This window comes from Lipomyces chichibuensis (genome assembly GCF_038497645.1).
Source record: "Lipomyces chichibuensis strain CBS 12929 unplaced genomic scaffold V1513scaffold_6, whole genome shotgun sequence".
NCBI classification, from domain to species: domain Eukaryota; kingdom Fungi; phylum Ascomycota; class Lipomycetes; order Lipomycetales; family Lipomycetaceae; genus Lipomyces; species Lipomyces chichibuensis.
The window spans coordinates 187,907-208,587 of NW_027117458.1; the positions used below are offsets into that span (position 1 = coordinate 187,907).

The window sequence follows — 20,681 nt, forward strand, 5'->3', positions numbered from 1 at the left end:
TACTCCACCACTGCTCAGGAACATCTATGATTTGGCACGGGCCTGGTCTATCAGTTGATGTTTACATTATTACGAATGCATTTGGAAATTGACTGCCAAACGTACATAAACTACGCTAACTGATGATGCTGTAGCTAATGTCGCCTCTGATCTCTGTCAAGGTCTGTCTAATATATTTGTATATATACCTAGTACAAACTGAACACGATCCACTACACAGCACACACATCACATTGACAGTTTGACAATGGTACGCAGCATGCTAACGGCAATATGGCTCCTCTTCATCGTCACCTTAACCCGGTTCTTCTTTCTTCTCCACAACGCATGCACAATCTGTATTCTCACGCCGATTGAAGTAGTCGTCGCCTGTCTCCGCCCGCTGTGTCCACCTTCTGTATTCAGAGATTGGGAAACCGCAAGAGACGACGATTGTCTTGAGCTCGTTGGCAGAGTCGAGAACCATTCTGATGGTAATGTCACACATGATGTGAATGCTGGTGAGTGTGAATGTAATGCTTGTTCCCGAGCGCGACTATACCAAGAGCATCGGTCTGTGTCGCAAGAGATAAGTGGCAAGTATATCATCTGTATCCCTATTGACTGTACGTACTAAGAAAACAGTTGGACCAGAGGTAGCCAAATGTCACTTATCGCTGCCGGTCAAGGTGACAACCCAGAAACTCGACGACATGTCAGATGCCAATAGTCCGCCAGGATCACTCATATCGTCTGTGTCGTCGAGTAATATCAGTAGACTGCGGAACTACCTTAGACCTAACGGGAACCCTGCTGTTCGCAACAGGACCCATGAAAAATTACACGAGATTGATCTGCGTCGACGGCTATATAAATTGCAGAAATCTAGTGCGGCAGAAACCGCGGACATTACATTCGTGTCTAGAGACATCCCTGCGTATCGCGCGGTATCATTGCCCTTGGATTTTGACACTACTATTCAATCGGATTTCTTAAGTCCAGACATCGGTACAGGACCACTCTCACGTGAAGTCAGCAAGGACGCAAGTTATGAGTCGATTATATTGGAAGATAGTAAAGCTCCCGCCCGTCCCTCGTCACCATCATCATCCGACATGTCCTCCTACTCACGTCTGATGCGCATATTTCAATTTCAGCGCACCAGAGTCCGATTAACCGAAAACCGCATTGCACGCTATGGCTCCCGCATTCCAGATGCTTCGCGTACATCAGCGCAAAGCCGTGGATTATCTGCTGCGATCCTGAGCTACAGACTTAATGCAATGCTGAGAAATCGTTCGAATGATTCCTTGGTTTTGGCGCGCATCGAAGAGCAGTCCCCTGATCAATCTTCTGCTGAGTCTATTCCTTCGTCTCCTGATTCCTCTGGACGTCGCCACATACGGGATATGTTTAGGAAGAGAATGTTGAGGCGCAGAGCCGCTTTGACTAGCTTTTAATATTGCTGCTTACAGATGTTACACTAAATCTTACGTTTCGAATGCTGAGCTGAGATTGCTTCGAGTCGATTGTCTTATATCAGCAAGATGTCGCCTCACTCTCGGGATATTTTTGAGACTACCGTCAAGTGTCGCATTGATACGCTCTGCAATCGCTGTTTACAGGAGTCTGCCTTTCTATTACTGAGCTGAATTTCCAACAATTTTGGGCTGTTAATGGTATTATGATTTATCCTGCGCGTTTGTTTGCACGTGTTTGTGATTATGTTGCTTTGTATGGGAGGGCTTACGATAGAAATGATTGTTACATCATATACCTTAAATTCGCTAGAATTTCAGTGGATCAAATAGCAAAATGACAAACAAAGATCACACAAAGTCAAATGGGATAAAAAAGCGAAAAACATAAAACGCAGATAACACAAATGACTAAGAACGGAAAACCCCATCGTTCACATGCTAGGACACAAATCAAACTATAAAAGAAACACTTTTTACATCCACCATTCCAATTCTACCCAAATTTTTATGTGCATCGTCCTTACCTAAAACGCACGCTAGACGTTCTCGCCTTAGCCAACTCCTTGATGGCCTGCTCCTTGAGTGCCTCTTCATGTATCTGCTGAATGGTCTTCGGACCCTTATCAGCGTTCTTGGTTTTCCACTGCGCTTTCCGGAGATCGAAGATATCCATGATCATAAACTTTATTCGGCTTGACAATTGCTCTTTCTCCAAGATATCCTTCATTCTTGAGAAGTAGATGTCGACATGCTCACGATGGAAGCGGTCGTTGTCAAGCTTGGCACCAATAGTTCGCAGCAGACCGCACAGACTTTCGACTTCCTCCTCGCTAGGATGAGCAACAAGCAAGTTTTGGATACATCTGTGCATAATCTTCTCTGAAAGCATGTCAAGGATGTAGAGCTCACCAACAAATCTCACGAGACCAAGACCTTTTCTCTTGATAGCAGCAACTTTGTAGTACTCCTCAGTGAGAACTTCTGCAGCAGTCTCAGCGGCCTCATCGTTGACCTTCCAGCCCCTTTCGAATTGCTCCTGGCATTTACTGAGCAAATATTTTCGGAACAAAGCGCCGCCCCTCGCAAGCTCCCCGTTCTTGTCAAGAACGCCCTCCTCAAAAATCTCATCACCAAGTGACTCTTGGACTTTCTTGCAAAATCTGGCGTACATGTTGGACCAATGAGCCTCGTCAGTAGCCTTCTCAAATGTTAATGTAATAACTTGTCGTAGAGTACGGCCGTTGGTCTCCCACTTGGCCTGTGCAACAATCTCAAGGATTTGGTCAGAAATCTTGTCGAACTTCTCGAGCGTCATCTTGTTTAGCAAACTGTTAACCTTGCGCTGCACAACATCTGGAGGATAGATGATGGATCCATCGGGAGCCTTCTCTTCCTCGGGCTCAGCCTTTCGTCGAGCCGTCCATCTGTTCGCGGAAAGCTGTAGAGGCTCAATCTTCTCCTCCACAGGAGTAGAAGTACCGGATGCACCACCGTCAGCATAGGTAGGAGTACCATCACCACGCATGCTGGGTGTCCGGTCAACACCTGGTCGCTTGCCACGAACAGTGCCCTGTCTGTTGTTCCTCATACCGCTCATGCTGGAGATCATATTCGAAAGCTGAGCGGTCGAATTGCCCATCTTGCCGAATGAAGGCGTCCTATTGAGACCCATAGGGTTCGACATATCCATACCTTGTCGAGCGTTGCTTAAGGCAAATCGTTGATCTGAGGAGAGAAGAGACGGCTTCGAGCCGAGCTGACCCATACTACCCAACTGCCCCATTGCAGCGAAAGGATTCGATGGCATGCTTGGCGTTCGCGGGCCTTGCCGACCGGTACCGCTGGCACTTCGGTTAGCAGACGGTCGCTTTCCATCTTCGCTGTCCTGAAGACTCTTCGTCCGCTGCTCCCAATCTTCGGTTGGTCGGGCGGTGACAACATTCTGGAACTGCAACAAGAAAGCAGCATCATACTTGAACTTTCCAGGCGCAGCCTTAGCGTTCCATGCAGAAACGGGAGGATTAATGCCAGAAGGATATGCAATAGCGTTGATGTCATCAATGAACTTCGCGTTCTTGATAGCGATTGCCACCGCGGCGTCATTGGTCTCGACGGAATCGATATTGGATTCCTTTATCGCCTTCTCAGCGATCTTAGGAACCGCCGCGGGTATGGTGGGCGATCCGACTGATTCTGGAGTAGCGGGCGTGCCGGTACTTATAGGAGTCTCATCGTCGCTCTCCTTGGCCTTGACATCAGACTCGAGAGCTTTTTGCTTCTGAACCTCAGCCTCGGCAGCGCACTTTTCTTGTTCCTCCTTCTCCTTCTGAACGCGCTCCTCCTCCTCCTCCTTCTTTAGGCGCTCTTCCTCCTTTTCTTTCTTTAGACGTTCCGCTTCTTCGTTCTTGAGGCGCTTCTCTTCTTCTTGCTTCTGGAGTCGCTCTTCTTCCTCCTTCTGGATTCGCTCTTCCTCCTCCTTCTGGATTCGGTCTTCTTCTGCCTTCTTGAGTCGGTCTTCTTCCTCCTTTTTAAGTCGGTCTTCTTCCTCCTTCTGTAGTCGCTCCTCTTCTTCCTTCTGAAGTCGCTCTTCTTCCTCTTTCTTCAAGAGCTCTTCCTCCTCGAGTTTCTTGCGCTCTGCTTCCTCCTTCTCGCGCTTCTCCTTCTCGATGCTTTGATTTATTTTCTCCATGACTTCGGCTTTAGCCTTCTCGCATCGCTCGCGCTTCTCATCCTCCGTCAAGACCGGAGTATTGCTGCCTTGACGATTATGTCCCAGCGATGGAACAGGACTGACAGAGGTGACAGGAGTTATATTGCGTTCGGGAATAGGGGAGGGAGTAGCATGAGCCAGGACCGGAGTAGTGACTTCTTTTTCGATCTTGACCTCGGCATTTGTGGCGGGGTTGATGATCTTGATGGCGTGGCTGACAGGCTTCTGGAGCGGAGTAACAGGCGACGCAGCAGCAGCAGGCTGAGGGGACATGGTCGCTGGAGGAACGCGCGGGCTCTGATCAGAAACACCCGCCGCTCTGTCTGGCGTTGAGTAGAAAGGCTGGACAGGCTGCGATGTCGGTGTAGCATACACGTTTGCCGCATAGCGGTTATTGCCATACTGCGCATACTGATAGAACATGTCCTGAGTCGGGAACTGCGACGCAGCCAGGTTAGGTACCACGCCACTACTATATAAAACAGGGATAGATCGGAAATCAGCACATACTTGCTGAGCGCCGTACGCCGGCTGATAGTAAGGATACCAAGGCGTAGGCTGTGGCGAGCCCATAACTAATTGGGCTGGAGCCATCTGCGGGGTAGCAGCTGGTGAGTGACCAGAGTATGACCGGTTATTGCGACCATTATGCTTCTGTGGCGACTGTGAATAAGGAGTTTGTTGCTGATAGGGCGTGTTTGGGCCTCCCCTAGGCGGACCACGTGGTTGCTGAGCACCAGGCGGGAAGTTGTTGCTGTAGCCGTTAGTGTATTGGTGATTCGGCGCGCCGTTATATGGCTGCGGATGCGGCCGTCGAGGTGACTGTGAGGCAATCTGTGTTGTTGGTGGTGTTGGAGGTACAGTGTCTGCTCGCATGTGACTGTTACCTAGTTGTACGCCCGTCGAATTTGGCTGAGGCGTATTCTGATAGAAAATAAGGGATTAGTTAAATCCCTCAATAAACCCAAAAAGTGTTCGCAGTTGAGAGAGAAATGATTCTAGAGAAGAAAAACTACTTCTCCAAGAAAAGTGGTGGAGAAGAGAAGGAAAAGTAAAAAGGAGGATGCGCGAAAGGGAGGAAGAAAAAAATGCGGCGGTGGCAGAGGCGTCGACAGACGATGAGATGAGATATCAGAGCCACCTAACTGGTGCAGTTACTGCATAGATGCGCAAATATCGCCGTAGTTGAAACCTTGAACGCCGCTTAGCACAACAAAGATGTTCACTCCCAACGAGTGGCCCAAAGCGATGGCGCTACAAGGCACTGTACAATGACAATCTCCTCGCAACCCCCCATCCACTGAACTCGGATCTGGAAGCTGCAGAAGGCTCGTCGATATATGTGCTGTATGTTCGTATCATGGCGAATAAATTATTGATAATGATTCGGAGGGAAATTGTACCACCATTCTGGTATCGGCCAACCCTCGCCGCTAGTTGATAATAATGATGGCAATAAGGAAACACCGAAAAGAAACATTGTACTTACATCACGCCTGTCTGTAGTCTCTACTGTACCAAACTTAACTGATCCACTGGGAGCTGCCTGAAACCGAGGAATTCCGCCGCTAATAACTGCGTGTGGAGGGACCGGCGAAGCTGAATTGGATGGCGGAGGTCCAGATTGGTTAGAATGGATAGAGCTCAGATTCGCAGATTGGGAATTAGTAGCACCGGGAATGCCTAGGCTCGCTCCGCCGGCATTTATCGAGCCAAACTGAATTGGTGCTGATCCGTTTGTCGCCACCGCTGGCTGGTTCTGCGCTGCCGAAAAATGGACGGCGTTGTTCAACGACCATGTCCTTCGAGGACCTGGCACCGCCGATGATTGATTCACTGTCGATTTCCTTCGGACATGGCCTTGGCCACTGATGCTCGACGGAGCACTGACAAAATACGTAGGGCCGGTAGCGCCCTGAGCGATTGATGGAGACACGATTGGGAGAGCGGGAGGAACAGCTGCAGTTGTAACAGCGGACTTCTCGCTGTTTACTGAGCTGGTCAGATTCGTCTGTAACGAGAGGTCGACTGTGGATGTCGTGCCTTTGGAATTAATCGATGACTGTTGCTGCGGAGCACTTCCAACTACTTGCGAGTACGTGCTTGTCGTGATTCTAGGCTGTGTCGGACCCTGTAACGCCGTAGAAGCAGGAACTGAAGAGCTAGAAATACCAGAATTACTCGATTTAGCAACTGTAGATTCTGGAGCCGTGGTCATGTGTCGATTATGGTAGTTGTTGTTGAGAACGTTGGTGGAGATCTTAAAAATAAACTAAATTGTCAGTGCCGATTGCTACTAGCAAGCCCAAATTTTTTTTTGTTCGTGTAGATACCAAATTTCGTCGTCCCTGGGGCGTAGGGCTTCATCCTATTTTGGTATGTTTTCACCGAAGCCTACTTTTTTTTTTGCCCGCCATGTTGTTCTGCGTTCAAGAAGATAAATTGCTATATCCCTATATCGCAGAAATACATTATTCATTACATCTATTTACCCAATTTAATCAGTGATTCGCCAAGCTCAGTGTAGAGTTGCAGATCAATCTTATACCGGCAGGATCCGGTTCGATTCGTAACGGCCGATAGAGTTTGCAGTGCGTCGAAGGCGCGTGCGAAATCGCTAATCAGTATTGCCAATCGCCACAACCTAAACTAAACCGCTGGAATATACGTTCAAAGTGCATCTTACTGGCTGCAAATGTAATCTGCGAAAACTGCTATTGCGTTTCGGCCGACCATTCTATTACCAATGGAAGTGTAATATTGGGCGGGATTAACTACTTACACACTAGAGTACCGAACTGCAACATTATATACATTACCAGCTCAAGCAAGTAGACACATATACTACCATTCCCACTCCTCGTAATACCAATAGTGCACGGTACCAGGTCTGCCTGACTTATATTCTAATCCACGACCTCAATCACTCGCTAAACTGTCCCATTATTAAATATTATATTAGAATCTAACTTATATCCATAACAAGCGGGAAAAACATTACACTAGACCATAAGCAACCGATAAAAATCTATGACAACTCCAGAAACGCATAAAATTGAAATAAAACCAAAATATTCGATAACGCAAGCCCAACCGCACCCATGCTTTTATGCAAATGTTAATATGAAATGACCAGCAAATTTATACATGTTACCTCTCCCTCCCTTGTGCCACTGTCCCATTGCTATCTATAGACTTTAGCTATCGCAGTTCTCGCTAATGGTTCGAGCTCAATCACATTTAGGCCAATTTGCCACCCTCTACCACATCTTCTTCCAAGATATCTTCGCTGAAGAACCGACGCACGATATAGAGACCCGCTGCACTCACGCCTGCGGCACAGATGAAGAGCGCATCAAACCATCTATCGACAAATTGCGTATCCAGCGGCGCCCCTAGAGCTGACGAAACAGCAGATGACATATCCTTTGGAAGACTGCTTCGCAGCATCAGCGACGTAGAAACAACATATGTCCCTAAAACCTCAGCAACAAGAAGAGCAAGATTGGCACGCTCAAGCGCGCGTGGGACGGCCTTTGATATCATATTGAAGGTCGATAGCACACTGGAAATGCTGCACATAAAAATAATACCCGAGAACAGGAATCCAATCTGTCGAGCCCATGCCTGGCGATTCAAATCAGGATCCCAGTACTGTGCCAGTAATGCTAGCACATGGGTGATGGGATCCGACTGCGAGAATGAGCTATTCTGGTGACGGAATGGATTTCTCGAAATCAGCGTTGCTATTATTCTGTAAACGCAGTAAATCGCAAACAGAAAATATAGAGAGCTATAAAGTTTTCCCACAAACGTTTGTGCATGTTGCTGTTCGTTGTAACGACGGGTGAGTTCGCGAAGGTCATTATATAACGATCTCTTCATCGCATGGAGACCTTCAAGTTCAAGACGAGATGAAGCATATTCCTTCTCATCAGAATCGCCGCGAAATGACGAATACATCTTAGCCATAAGATTAGTCGAAGACAGCGACGCAGTCTTCTGTTTTTCCAGAATCCGTTGCTCCAACGATCTCATTGATGATTCCTTGAACTTCATTAATTCTTCAGTCGTCTCTATACCGGTCCGAACTCGCGATATGTCCATTTCTGAAACTGTCCGTGGCTTGGATGTGAATGACGAATATGGTGCACTTACGGCACCAAAGCCCGACAGTACGGCCATGGAAGAGACGCCAACGAGACCCACGCGAGCTAGGCATTCTTCGCTAAACGACAGGGCTGTGGCTCACAGGTCAGTCGTAGAACCAAGATGAAATAAGAGCGCTAACTTACTATAATTCCAGAACGAGCCTTCAATGTGCTTAGGAAGTGGCAGATAATCTCCAATCTTGTAGAAGATGTACAACCAAATTATAAAAGATATGGTCGTAAACAAAAAAATAAATCGCTTGGTGAGACCTAGTATTTCATATAAGTTAATACAATCGCTTAGCAGCTCGAGTCGTAACTCTGGGACTTACCGGTTGAGTCTGAAAACCAGTGGTAGGCCAGCAATATGGGAATAATGACGATGAGGACCACCAGGAGAAACGACGTCGTGATTCTCCATGCTATAAACCGAGGCCTTAAGTAATCGTCAGTAATCTACCCTACGTAAAATCCGGCTTCTTATCATATTCGAATGGTCATACCCTGGAGAGACCCAGTCAGTGATCTCACAAAGTACTAGCTCGGCGATCACTCCTGCCGTAGCCAAACCTAGATCAAACGCTGCCCGAGTGACGATAGACACCGAAGCGGAAGTGAAAAAAGGGAATGCCCGGTGTGCTAGGACGGAGAATACAGCGAACGAAAGTATGAACGGCAAGTCGCTCAGAAGAGCAAATCCGATAGAAACCGAAGCAACCGAATCGAACTTCTCCATGGCGGTGCGTGCGTCCAATTAATCAATGCCAGAATGCTTGAGGTACGTCACAGGAACTGCGCTGCGAACTCAGATTGTAAAAGCGTAGTGGCAGTGGATTATCGGCTGGAATAAGGGGGAAACAGGAAGGGGGAGATGTGGCCTTAAGGTTGATGGCAGGATAGTGCTGCACAGGTTCGTTGCTCGAACCCAGTGTGATGGCCTCGTCGTGTGTTTGTTGCACTCAGTGCTGCAAGTCTGCCCATATGCTGCTCATACACCGTCAACCTTAATCCGTTACACAACTCTGGCGACATAATATTAGTTATGCCATATCTGGCGCACATTTCTATTGCAGATATGTTGGTACTAATATACTTCATTTGGACGGTTATACAGGAGTGTCCAGGGAAAGGGTTACACGATCAGTTCAAACAGTACGACAATGCGTCATCCTCAGTTAATGTTTATTCGTTCTATTTACTAAAATCGGTTAGTTAAATAGCGCTTTACAAAGCATTGTAGATATATATAGGCCCATAATGAAGGTGCCAAAAAAAAGGGTTAATTGCCCATTGTTCGTGGACGTCGAAGAGAAGAACGTAGGAGGTTGACACCATTTTAACGAACGCGCCCCTGACAACTATCCTATCCCACTCAGAGAGTCTACATTTTTTTAATATCGGCGGAGTATAGAAAACTCATTGTATTTAGTTTGCTATAGAAATTTGCGATGACAGCAATGGCAAGGAAGAGGACGATTCTCACCACAGTCGTGTTTATCGTCCTCATGGCCGCTCCAGTTTTATCAGCAAAGAAGTACCTATTCAAGACTTGCGAGCAGGCATCTTTCTGCCGACGAAACCGTGCATACGCAGATCTGGCAGAAGACAGAGGTGCAGCATGGGATCCTCCGTACGCAATTGATCCGTCTACTGTTGCGTTTGATGCTGGTGTTCTGCACGGTACCATTGTGAAGATCCTCACTGCTTCAACCGGTGCGACGACCAATGTTGAGTTTCCATTCCAGCTTGTGTTTTTAGAGTCCGGCAGTGCTAGATTCGTTGTCGATGAGAAACAACGTGTTGAATCTCCAATTCCCGGCTTTCCTGAGAGTCTAACGCAACGAAGATACAACGAGGCATCAAAATGGGCTGTCACTGGTGATCTCACTCCCGACATCGGCGCAGTGGAGTCCACAACCGACGACGAGCGCAAGAGTGCTGTCTACCGCGTCCGATATGGTCCAGACAGACATTTTGAGGCAATTGTGCAAGCGAAACCTCTTCAGATCAGATTTTACCGCGATGGCGAGCCCCACGTTATTCTCAACGACCGCGGTCTTTTCAATATGGACCAGTACCGGCCGAAGCCAACAGATATGGACGAGTCAAAATCGGAGGATGAGTTGGACGTTAATGGCCTGTGGGAAGAAAATTTTGGCGGAAAGGAAGATAAGAAGCCTAAAGGTAGGTCTTCTACTCCTACTCTGGCTGGGTGAATACTAATACGACTTGGCAGGACCTGAGTCAATCGCTCTTGATGTCACTTTTCCGGGCTACGAACACGTATTTGGTATTCCAGAGCATGCTGACCAGTTCTCGCTTCGAGAGACGAGAGGCGGTGACGGAAATCACGATGAGCCGTACCGTCTCTTCAATGTCGACATTTTCGAATATGAGGTCAACAGTCCTATGGCAATGTATGGTGCTATTCCCTTTATGCAGGCTCATAAGAAAGGATCCAGCGTTGCTATTTTCTGGGCTAATGGAGCAGAAACTTGGATTGATATTACGAAAACAAAGGTGAGGAGTCCGTTCGCGTTTGGTTGACTCTGCGTTCTGACGCTCAATAGCCCAATCCTGAAGCTTTCGGCGTTCGCAAGTCTACGCAGACTCACTGGATATCCGAGTCCGGAATTATAGATGTCTATATTTTTCTGGGTCCTGATCCTTCTTCTGTGTATCAGCAATACGGCCTCCTTACGGGTTTCACCTCTCTTCCACCTATCTATGCACTTGGTTATCACCAGTGCAGATGGAATTATAACTCTGAGGAAGATGTACTTGAAGTTGACGCGAACTTTGACAGCTACGGTATTCCATATGACGCCATTTGGCTAGACATTGAGTACACTGACGGTAAGAAGTATTTCACATGGCTGAAATCCATGTTCCCAACTCCAGAAAAAATGATGCAGGTTTTGGATAAACGCAAGCGTAAGCTTGTTACTATCATCGATCCACACATTAAGAAAGAATCGGGATATAAAGTGTACGAAGGTCTCTCGAAGAACGAGCTTGCCGTCAAGACCGACAATGGAGAGGAATTCAATGGCTGGTGCTGGCCTGGTGAGTCGGCTTGGATTGATACATTCAATCCCAAGGCCGTTGAATATTGGAAGGAACAGTTTAAGTCCGGAAAGTACTGCGTACGTTGTTAATCAACTTCAAACCAGAAAATAGAGTTAAATCTAACTTTAGGTGACCAGGGCCACGAGAACAACTTGCTCATCTGGAATGATATGAACGAGCCTTCTGTTTTCAACGGACCGGAAGTTAGTGCCCCACGGGACACCATTCACTACGGAAACTGGGAACATCGCGATATCCACAATATTTACGGCATGACGTTCGTCAATGCCACTGTCCAGGCGCTGCAGGCTCGACAACCGCGTCAACGTCCGTTTGTTCTTACTCGGTCTTTTTTTGCGGGCTCTCAGAGGCTCGGTGCTGTGTGGACTGGCGACAATGCAGCCACTTGGGATTACTTGAGGATTGTTACACCCATGCTTCTGAGTCACAGCATTGCGGGGTTCAGCTTTGTCGGTGCTGACGTGGGCGGATTCTTTGGCAACCCTACTTCTGAATTGCTGACCCGTTGGTACCAGGCGGGAGCATTCTATCCATTCTTTAGAGGTCATGCTCATATTGAATCAAAGCGACGAGAGCCGTGGCTTCCAGGCGAGCCATACACCTCACTCATCAGGACAGCCATCAGAATGCGATACCAGCTGCTACCGTCGATTTATACAGCATTCCATCGTGCAAGCTTTGATGGGGTTCCGATCATCAGGCCATTGTTCTTGCTTGCTCCAGACAATGAAGATGCTCTTGGCATTGATGATCAGTTTTTCTTTGGTGAGACAGGCTTGCTTGTTAAGCCGATTGTCCAAGAGGGAGCTACGTCCACTGAGATTTATCTGCCCGATGAAGAGATTTACTATGACTACTTAGACCACACTATCTACCAGGGCATTGGTTATAAGCATATTGAAGCTCCATTGGAGAAGATTCCGATTCTTGCTCGCGGCGGCCATATACTTGTTCGCAGAGACAGACACAGACGATCTGCGACTCTGATGAGCCATGATCCTCTAACCTTAGTCGTCCACCTAGACAAAACTGTGAGTGCGGATTATCTGGTCTACAGTAGTCGGATTGCTAATGATTATTAGGGCAACGCTGCTGGCGTTCTGTACCTTGACGACGGCGAAACCACGTCATACGGCCGTGGCGCCTATCTCTATCGCTTCTTCATCTTCAATGTGCAAGACAACATCTTGCGATCGCGAAGCATGCAGGCATCCAGCGCCTCCAACAAGTCCTTCGAAAAGTCTATCGACGACGTCCGTATTGAGAAGATCATTGTTGTTGGCCTGGACACCGACAAACTGAAGACAAATCATGCTGTCGAGGCATTCCAGGACCGAAAATCGTGGAGCACGGATATTCATATTACAAAAGCTGCCGATCGAAAGGCTAGTGTAGTCACGGTTAGGGATCCTAAGATTTTTGTTACCGGTGATTGGTCGATCCAGTTCTAAGTATCGAAGCTGGACGACATCTACATCGATGCTGAAATATTTGTAAGGATTGTATGTGAATTGAAAAATGACTAAGGACGGTATGAACCTCCTAAATGCACACATAGATGAGAATGAAATTACACAGGGGATTGATCGGAAATGTCAACAACCTCAATGCTACTATACAGTGGAAACCTCGCAGCAGGCTGATGTTGCTTTGGTAAATCTTTGTCGTCGCTAACTAAATCTTCAACTTCAATTTCGAACCCTTCGCTGTCGTCTTCACTATCGGGTATATATTCTAGTAAATGGCCCTTACTGCCGAAGACCCTAAATACTGGACCGTCCGTCTTCGCAGGCAACCCGTGCTTGCAAGCGTCACTGGCGAGCTTTGTTGATTTCTTCGTTTCCTTAGATATTTGTGATGTCTTTTTCTTATCGGCTGGAGAGTCTGCTACTACTTCGTCGTCCAGAGTCGCGTGTTTCCTTTTCCTCTTAGTCGCAGTCGCTGTCCTTGACTGTCTTGAGGCGGCGTTGGCCGCATCCATATGCAGAGCTGCATCTACAGAGTTTTGTGATCTAACCGGCAGAGTCTTCGATTTTTGACTCAATATTCCGACGTCTGAGTCAGTATCCGACGATTCAGATGGCTCAATCTCGGTAACCTTGTCGTTATCTTCCACCATCTGATGCTGCTGAGTAAGGCCGATTTCCGCATTCGTGACCTTCGTGCCTAAGCCTCGCCAAAATGCATTTCGTATGAGCAATCCCCAATCCAGCAGGTGCTCGCAGGTCGTACAAGAACCTTGAACTGGCAGCACATGGATTTGTTTATCCGATGAATCCGAACTCTGACAAAGAAATGCGTTGGCTAAACAAGTGGTATGGTATGTTTCTAAGCAGTCTGTGTTTGAGCAAATGACCGTCGCGAGACCATTATAGTCATTCTCTTTGCCTAAAAGCTCGCAGCAGATTCCACATACATCTCCGTTTTCTATCCGGTGCGCCGAGTAGGAGAAGTATGGTTCGTAGATTTCTAAAACCAGTTAGCAGTGACTGAATGAGCATCAAGTGGTGATATTACCAGTGGTAATTTTCAACCCTTTAATTCCACCCAGTCCATCGCCGTCGTGTATGTTAATTCTTTGCGAAAGCTCGAGCTCTGCAGGAGCTTCAGCCTCCAACGACTCAGACACTATCTGGGCTTTTTTCTTTCGCCCTCGTTTATTTGGTGGCAATTGTGAAGGTTCTGCATCACTCGCAACCTCTCCCGCCTCCTTGCCAGCTTTAGCTTTTGCATCCTTTGCTAATCCCTCGGGTTTCCGTATATCCAACAAGATCGTAACATGTGTCGGGATTTCAGCGACTTTATACTTATTCTGTTTCCACACACTTTCCACCTCCGTGTCAAAAATATGGAATTTCAGCGGCCATCGACATAGCGATGGCGACGACAAAAGTAATCGTAAGTTTCCGAGATGTTTATGGAGCGTACTCACTTGGTTTTTGTTCTTCGTGATACGGTCGGCCGAGTGGATATGCCGTGATCTGAAGGGATGTTGCCAGGCGTGCCTCAGGATTAGTTAGTGCTGCCGCCAGAATCAAGTCCAAGTCAAAGGACATACTCAAACTGAAGAGCGCTGATTTTTGATGGAAATCCTGATACTATACAAATCATATCCCAAGGACGTTTATCAGATTGTTTGGTCTTCCACGCGCCTTGTAGTAATTCACCATTATGCTGTCGTAATCGCTGGACTCATATCAGTAAACAGAATGAAGGCTAGCATCATCAGATTGTACGTACCCGCAGTGGTAGCGGTGTGGATCCGATATAAAAGCTTCTAGTCTTCTTTGAAGAGCGCAGTAAGTAGCAGCAGTAGAACTGCGCGTATTTATATTCGCGCGGCATCCTTAGCGACTATTCGCTAACCGGCGAATTCATTTGGTGGTGGTGAGTTTGGGCATTGACGCGCGCCTCGCGTTCAGCCAAATGATGACTACGTGTCAGAGTAGTGGTCGATTGACCCGATTCAACTCTCAAACAAGAGCATGGCGAAATATTACAGACTCGCGAAATATGGAGCCCGTTATTTTGACTTTCATGGATAAGACGGCACAGAGAGTGCGAGGAGTATTTTTAATGATATTACAATGTGCTTCTCAGACCATCTCTAGCGACGACTCTATAACTTTTGCCTATAAAGACAAAGCCAACATACTGGTCGAACGACTCAGGCCACTCAGGCAATGAACCCACGTTTCCATTCGGGGCCGATTTATCACTAATTTTCAGTCCAAAAATTGTCTTCCTATATACACAACGTTCCCTGACCTCTTTCTCCGATAAGAATATTTAACACCGAACCCAAATGAGGTGACCGATCTAATCAAAAGTTGATAAACTATCCAAAGAGCCAAGCACGCAAACAATCATAAAAATACATTATACTGTAATTTTCGATATATAGTTTGTTCTACAGGTTATAGATGTGAATATTGTCGTCTCTGCAGAGAAAGTTTAGCATATATAAACTAATCAGTCAAAAGCAAAAACATTACCTCCTGCCACTTGGCGTAGCCCAATTTCGCGAGGGCATACAGCAGTAAACCACCCGCTAATATAATAAATAATATGACAATAGCCTCGTCCTTCACCGAATCCCGTTCTAGAGTGAACAGTTAGCTATCAATTACAAAAACTGTCCGCTTATCACAAACGCCAGGATCTCACGAAAGCAAATTGTAGACACATCCGTGTCCTCCACCGCATCTTTACAAATCGGCAAATTATAATTCAAGCAAAATTTCCGAGTGCACTCTGAGCACGACTGATTTGGGGATAGTTCCTCCGGCATTCGAATAATTGTAGAATTCGTGAAACAAGTACATTTGCAGAAGGATGTTACTGCTGAGGCCGGTGGTAGTAATATAAGCAGCAGGAACAGAAATGACACAAGTATTCCTCGGTTTAGCGCCGGTAAGCGGTGTGGAGATAGTTTATTTGATATTAGTCGAGCCATTGTTGACAATATCGTATCCGAATCAAATGTGCATATTGGCTGCGCACTGTAGTCGACATCGGACAACTAAGATGCCGGCCACAAGTGCGGCTCTAACTGTACAAGCTTTCAATCTCATTTATCAGTGCTATTCACGACTGACCAGCGAGACACGAAAATTTACATCACGCGTATTTTCTACTTCCAAAGACCAACCTTCCCGTGATTTGCTTTTTTCTCGTGCCAGAATCATTTAACTGGAGAAAAAGCTGTGCTAAGCTTACGATTCGTACGCATCTGATTTCAATACAGACCGGACGATACGGGATCCCAGTGATATATGATTCACTACACTCGGCCCTGCGTCGACTATTCAAGACAATTGTAAGAAGAACTTCTCAGCTATCTATCGGCAATTCAGATGCTCGCACAGCGAATTCAGGACTCTCTACGACTTCGCAAGCGCGGAGACTTGAGCATACCCAACGATCAGATGATGCATCTAGATGCAAGTGAGGCATCTCCCAGAGAACGACTGTTACTCTGTGCGAATATACCCAAATCAACTACAGCTATCAACAATTTCCATTTCTCTGAAAAGGACGAAGGAATCGTCACGAGGACAGTAGGCAATACCCTCGCACTTAGTATCGATACAAACTCGGCGGCGATCTCGAATTCTTCATCTATAGCTGTTGTACGTCCCGTGACTCTGGAGCGAACGCCAGTATCAATGTCGACTCGTCGTCGTATCAGCGCAAGATACCGCAGGTTAATGACCTTTCTGCGTGCATCACACGAGCGTCTGACATCACTGTCCCGACACGATTTGACCGAGAAAAAGTCGACACCTGTCAGTTCCTCAATTTTCAGTTTACCTTCAGGTCTCGAGTCTTCAGATTTCTTACTACTACCACACGCAAGCACAGCACCTCAGCATCATTATCCTACACCAGAAATGCTCTCGCGCTCACCGCGATCTGGCAGAACAGGAACACATGTGTGGCGTTCATACTCACCGCTGATGTCCAAGTCAGGCAAGCATAAGTCAGAGTTTCCACACACCCCGTACGCGTTTTATAAACTTCTAGCTACACCATCCACGCATCTTCCGTGCTCGGAGTATCTTTCCATATACGTCCCGTTAGTCACGACGCTAACCGCGCAAGCGCGACAGAAAGTGGAGATTAAACGGCGGAAGCAATACAGCTTTAGTTACTGCAACATTAATCCCATGGACCGTTATGAAAGTAGTTCGACGAGTAGCAGTGGCACACAGCCTGCTGTCAATATCTCGCTATGCTCGGAGGACCACGAGGATGGCGATGTGGAGAATGGATATCCGTGTGTTCTGGGTGACGAAAATGTTGGGCGGTATTCAGGGAATGGCAAGATTGGATCAAAATGCACGTCGTATTCTGGATTTTACAATCCGCCAACGCTGCGCTTTGTTGGCGGGTGCCGGACGTTCAGTGAATACCTAAGGGATTTCTGTGCGTGGATCGCATCACATGGCAACGAGAATGACAACGCGCCTGGAATCAGGGAGGACGAAGTTGAGGAGTTACTTCGGACCGTTTGTGCTCCTCCCTTGTTGAGGAGCATGGCATTGATGGAGGGCCGAAAAGAGGATTACTACTACACTAGTGGAATCAAGTCACCGAAGTACTCTTGGCTTGGGTATAATACTAATGCGTTGAAGAACAGAAACGGGAATACTAGTGGCAGGAGAAAACGGGAGTTGGCGAAAGGGATTGGTGTGAGTTATACTGCTGATCGTAACTATATTTGGAGAAAGCGTGCAGAGGTAATATTTAATCCTGATATTGTTTTGCGGGAAGAACATGAAATTATGGAGGACCATAATGATGTCAGTATAGGATGCCTGGAACGGACTGTGGTAGAGCAATTGGATCAACTGGGGTCCTTTGAACAAACTGGAACGGAGAATGAGACTAGTCTTCTCTTTAGAGAGTTCGTTGACAGCGTCTTCAGTGACTCGGAAAGCAACATGGATCTTGCTGATCTAACCGATCATATGCCCTTAGTGAATGTGAATGTCAGAGAACTAGATAGTGATGACTGTAGCAAGCACGAGGAGGAAGCGTATGACGTGCTAGGCACCGTTTTTCATAATGACGTCATAATGTCGCCTCGCACCAAATTTCAATCTGTGATGGACAGAATGTGGAACTACAGTCTGAAAAAGAACAGCAGGTAAGCTGTACTGAAATGTGACTAATTGGAGTTTTGCACTGAACTGTGTCTTACTGGAGTGTCATACTGAAATGACTTTCACTGGAGTTTGATTGTGTGAAATACTTTTTAATTATGGAATACTTGTTAATGCATTCTTTATATAACCTTGTGCATTTGTACAATACATCCATGTCATACAATGATATTACCAATGCAACACCAAAAATGCAATCGCGAAAAGTATAATACAATCACCTAACCTCAGTAATCCTAACTCCATTTTCTGCCAACCAACTCCGAGCGCTGACCTCGCTATGAGTAATACCATCGCTTTCCGCACCAACCCCGACTTCACCAACTGCCTTGCAAATCCACGGTTTCGAAAACTCGTTATCATCACCAATCCAATTCACCAACCGTCTCCGTCTCGTCATTCCGTCGTCAACGCAAAACTCCAATTTCCCACCCTGGGTGAGCTCTTTCACAAGAGCGGGAACTTCACCCGCCGCAAATTTCGGCAAATTCGAGTTCGCGCGCCCCGTAACGCATGCAGTGTTCGTGCATAAATGGCGTTTGCATCCCGCAGTAAGCTGAATGAAATACCGTCGCTCGATCCGAGCTTTGAGACGCGCACCTGTGGGGTCGTGCATTGGCGAATATAAAGGGCCAAAGCATGAGGAGCATAGGCCCAGTGAATTGCTATTCGCGGCCGCGGGATCGTCGTCGATAACCCTAACACAATTCTCATTGGTGCAAATTCGTGGGACTGGCGCGGACACTCGTTGTAGTTCATGAAGTTGCATGTGGCTGTCCAGATCGCGGAGTCTGACTATACGGTTGCAGCGCGGACATTCAGTTGTGCGGGTACCACATCGTGATTCGTGACCGGTGTATCCCACTAATAAATCTGACTGCAAGTCTGGGGATGATTCTTGGGCAAGACGGAGATGGCAGAACCGGCATATGTGGATTTTCAGCGGACAGACCGTTGCCCTGTGAATCGCAAGATGTTGCTGAGACGGGAATGTTTCGTTACATATACAAGTTGTTGAAGTATGGTGTGCCACAATGTGCTTCTCTTTGGTAGAAACAGAATCGCACGAGAAAGAATCAAGATTGCAGTGCCAGTGGGACTCTGGGATACCGTCCTGCCGTCGGAAAATCCGACCGCAGCTGGGATGAGGACATACCAAATTGTTCCTCTCACAAAACGCTGAATGCAACTGGAAAGTCCGCGGAGGGAATGATTGCTTGCAATTATGACATTGACGCGAGTCTGGCGGTAGTGCTGGATTCGATTCTTCTTCCGTCATAGCTGCGCCTTGTGAGACAGTCAATAAGAAGGATAGTGGAACAACGCAACTTCTGACAGCGAGCGATATCCCTTCAGATTTAGCCAGAAACGAATTTGACGGTGCAATGGAAATAACGTTCTTTTCTTCAGACTGCGTCGACCACAAGAAATAGTCTGTCGATGGATGCCCGTCAACGGAGACATATACGTCAGCTGCCCGGGCATCAATATCCCTCTCTGAGCTCTCCCCTGCATCCAAAACATCTAACTTCACAATAAGTGGTAGTGATCTATCCCACGCCTTGAGTTCAAACAAATATTCCTGATTGAGATGGCTAAAGGTACCACCAAGAGGCACATCCTTACTAATTGTCGCAACCAGCCCATTCTGCTCGTTCCGTTTCGCGTCTCTATTCGCAACCGATTTCCGTGCATGATCTTCTGACATGGCAGTGATATCGACCGTCAAATCCGTCTCGACAATGCACACCGCTTTCGCAGGCTGCAGGTTATTTACCAAAAGCGTAATTGTATCTTGGGTAGCTGGATTGACGATGGCAAACGTTTGGCCTTCAGTTAATGTCGTGTACGAAGCCTGCAATGCAGATTCGAGTAAAGCTTTCCAGTTATCATCGATGGTAAGATAATTCGTATCGAGCGGACATAACGAGACGAATGTGCCTTTTGGTAGATCACATTTCGAGACCTCGATGACAGGAGTAGTGGACCCTCCGTCTTGCGACGACGAGGCTTGCAACTGCTTTTCAGAAATCCCTAGAGTCGAGGCAATTTGTGGAGACACCAGTACTGTGGATTCTGGCGCGGAGAATTCGCGGACTCCGCAGTGCGTGAATGCATTGGTTGCTGGATTGAATAGGCGGAACGTAAGTGGCGACGGTAGTGACTCTCGATCGGCTTCCGAAAGCAGTTTCTCGAGAATTGATTGGGGCAGAACGATTCTGTCTGAATGCGCGAGTGTGCTTCGAATCTGGGGCACAAGCACAGTTAACGAAGAAGTCATTGATTTGGATACTGGACCAAAAGTTGTTCGAGAGTTTGTCCGTCCGACAGGGTAGTTGGGGCTAATAGTTGCCTTTAAACAAATAAAGACAAAGAAAGAACAAATTCTTGAAAGAAATCTGTTTCTAATCGACTCGAATGCATTGGAACTTCATCGAAGACGAGCGATGTGTATTGCTGATTACGTACTCGAGCAGGCTCTCGTCAGCAAGAGCAGGGTTCAAGGATGACGCCACAGCCGCACACACTTTGCGCCACTTCACTGCCTCCGCCAACGGCATATTTGTTGAGGGTTTTGTGCACGACGCGAGCATTGGCTCCC

At 47.1% G+C, this 20,681-nt stretch overlaps 10 protein-coding genes across 10 annotated transcripts; 3 read left to right on the plus strand and 7 right to left on the minus strand.

The window, feature by feature from the left end:
• The first annotated feature begins 17 nt into the window (after window positions 1–17).
• Window positions 18–1,812, plus strand: V1513DRAFT_439736 (uncharacterized protein). Its single transcript, XM_066897252.1, has 2 exons — window positions 18–575; window positions 625–1,812. The coding sequence occupies exons 1-2, from the start codon at window positions 248–250 to the stop codon at window positions 1,437–1,439; spliced, it is 1,143 nt and encodes a 380-aa protein (XP_066755019.1). The 5' UTR covers window positions 18–247; the 3' UTR covers window positions 1,440–1,812.
• V1513DRAFT_271385 (uncharacterized protein) lies at window positions 1,711–5,294 on the minus strand. Its single transcript, XM_066894550.1, has one exon. It carries the CDS (start codon window positions 5,044–5,046, stop codon window positions 1,981–1,983), a length of 3,066 nt encoding a protein of 1,021 aa, XP_066755020.1. The 5' UTR covers window positions 5,047–5,294; the 3' UTR covers window positions 1,711–1,980.
• Window positions 5,295–5,392: 98 nt separating this feature from the next.
• V1513DRAFT_457190 (uncharacterized protein) lies at window positions 5,393–6,388 on the minus strand (the record flags this gene model as incomplete). The annotated part of the gene is made up of 3 exons (XM_066899611.1): window positions 5,393–5,424; window positions 5,461–5,515; window positions 5,660–6,388. 3 exons carry the CDS (start codon window positions 6,386–6,388, stop codon window positions 5,393–5,395), a joined length of 816 nt encoding a protein of 271 aa, XP_066755021.1.
• Window positions 6,389–7,410: 1,022 nt separating this feature from the next.
• On the minus strand, window positions 7,411–9,057 carry V1513DRAFT_423729 (Abscisic acid G-protein coupled receptor-domain-containing protein; the record flags this gene model as incomplete). Its single annotated transcript, XM_066896051.1, has 4 exons — window positions 7,411–8,411; window positions 8,466–8,591; window positions 8,654–8,757; window positions 8,825–9,057. The coding sequence occupies 4 exons, from the start codon at window positions 9,055–9,057 to the stop codon at window positions 7,411–7,413; spliced, it is 1,464 nt and encodes a 487-aa protein (XP_066755022.1).
• A 616-nt stretch (window positions 9,058–9,673) lies between these two features.
• On the plus strand, window positions 9,674–13,289 carry V1513DRAFT_396172 (glycosyl hydrolases family 31-domain-containing protein). The gene is made up of 5 exons (XM_066895383.1): window positions 9,674–10,505; window positions 10,558–10,841; window positions 10,892–11,467; window positions 11,528–12,442; window positions 12,494–13,289. Exons 1-5 carry the CDS (start codon window positions 9,770–9,772, stop codon window positions 12,860–12,862), a joined length of 2,880 nt encoding a protein of 959 aa, XP_066755023.1. The 5' UTR covers window positions 9,674–9,769; the 3' UTR covers window positions 12,863–13,289.
• V1513DRAFT_474935 (uncharacterized protein) lies at window positions 12,738–13,967 on the minus strand (the record flags this gene model as incomplete). The annotated part of the gene is made up of 2 exons (XM_066900194.1): window positions 12,738–13,880; window positions 13,946–13,967. 2 exons carry the CDS (start codon window positions 13,965–13,967, stop codon window positions 12,982–12,984), a joined length of 921 nt encoding a protein of 306 aa, XP_066755024.1. The 3' UTR covers window positions 12,738–12,981.
• Window positions 13,968–14,166: 199 nt separating this feature from the next.
• V1513DRAFT_369517 (uncharacterized protein) lies at window positions 14,167–14,732 on the minus strand (the record flags this gene model as incomplete). The annotated part of the gene is made up of 3 exons (XM_066894750.1): window positions 14,167–14,416; window positions 14,470–14,597; window positions 14,652–14,732. Coding segments are annotated over 3 exons (459 nt in total), but the record flags the coding sequence as incomplete, so codon positions are not given.
• Window positions 14,733–14,966: 234 nt separating this feature from the next.
• V1513DRAFT_439755 (uncharacterized protein) lies at window positions 14,967–15,945 on the minus strand. Its single transcript, XM_066897253.1, has 3 exons — window positions 15,579–15,945; window positions 15,407–15,513; window positions 14,967–15,352 (listed from the first exon to the last, which is right to left on the minus strand). Exons 1-3 carry the CDS (start codon window positions 15,865–15,867, stop codon window positions 15,329–15,331), a joined length of 420 nt encoding a protein of 139 aa, XP_066755026.1. The 5' UTR covers window positions 15,868–15,945; the 3' UTR covers window positions 14,967–15,328.
• A 37-nt stretch (window positions 15,946–15,982) lies between these two features.
• V1513DRAFT_439756 (uncharacterized protein) lies at window positions 15,983–18,225 on the plus strand. The gene has a single exon (XM_066897254.1). The coding sequence runs from the start codon at window positions 16,268–16,270 to the stop codon at window positions 18,065–18,067; it is 1,800 nt and encodes a 599-aa protein (XP_066755027.1). The 5' UTR covers window positions 15,983–16,267; the 3' UTR covers window positions 18,068–18,225.
• Window positions 18,183–20,473, minus strand: V1513DRAFT_271739 (ubiquitin fusion degradation protein UFD1-domain-containing protein). Its single transcript, XM_066894552.1, has one exon. It carries the CDS (start codon window positions 20,358–20,360, stop codon window positions 18,297–18,299), a length of 2,064 nt encoding a protein of 687 aa, XP_066755028.1. The 5' UTR covers window positions 20,361–20,473; the 3' UTR covers window positions 18,183–18,296.
• Window positions 20,474–20,681: the final 208 nt, after the last annotated feature.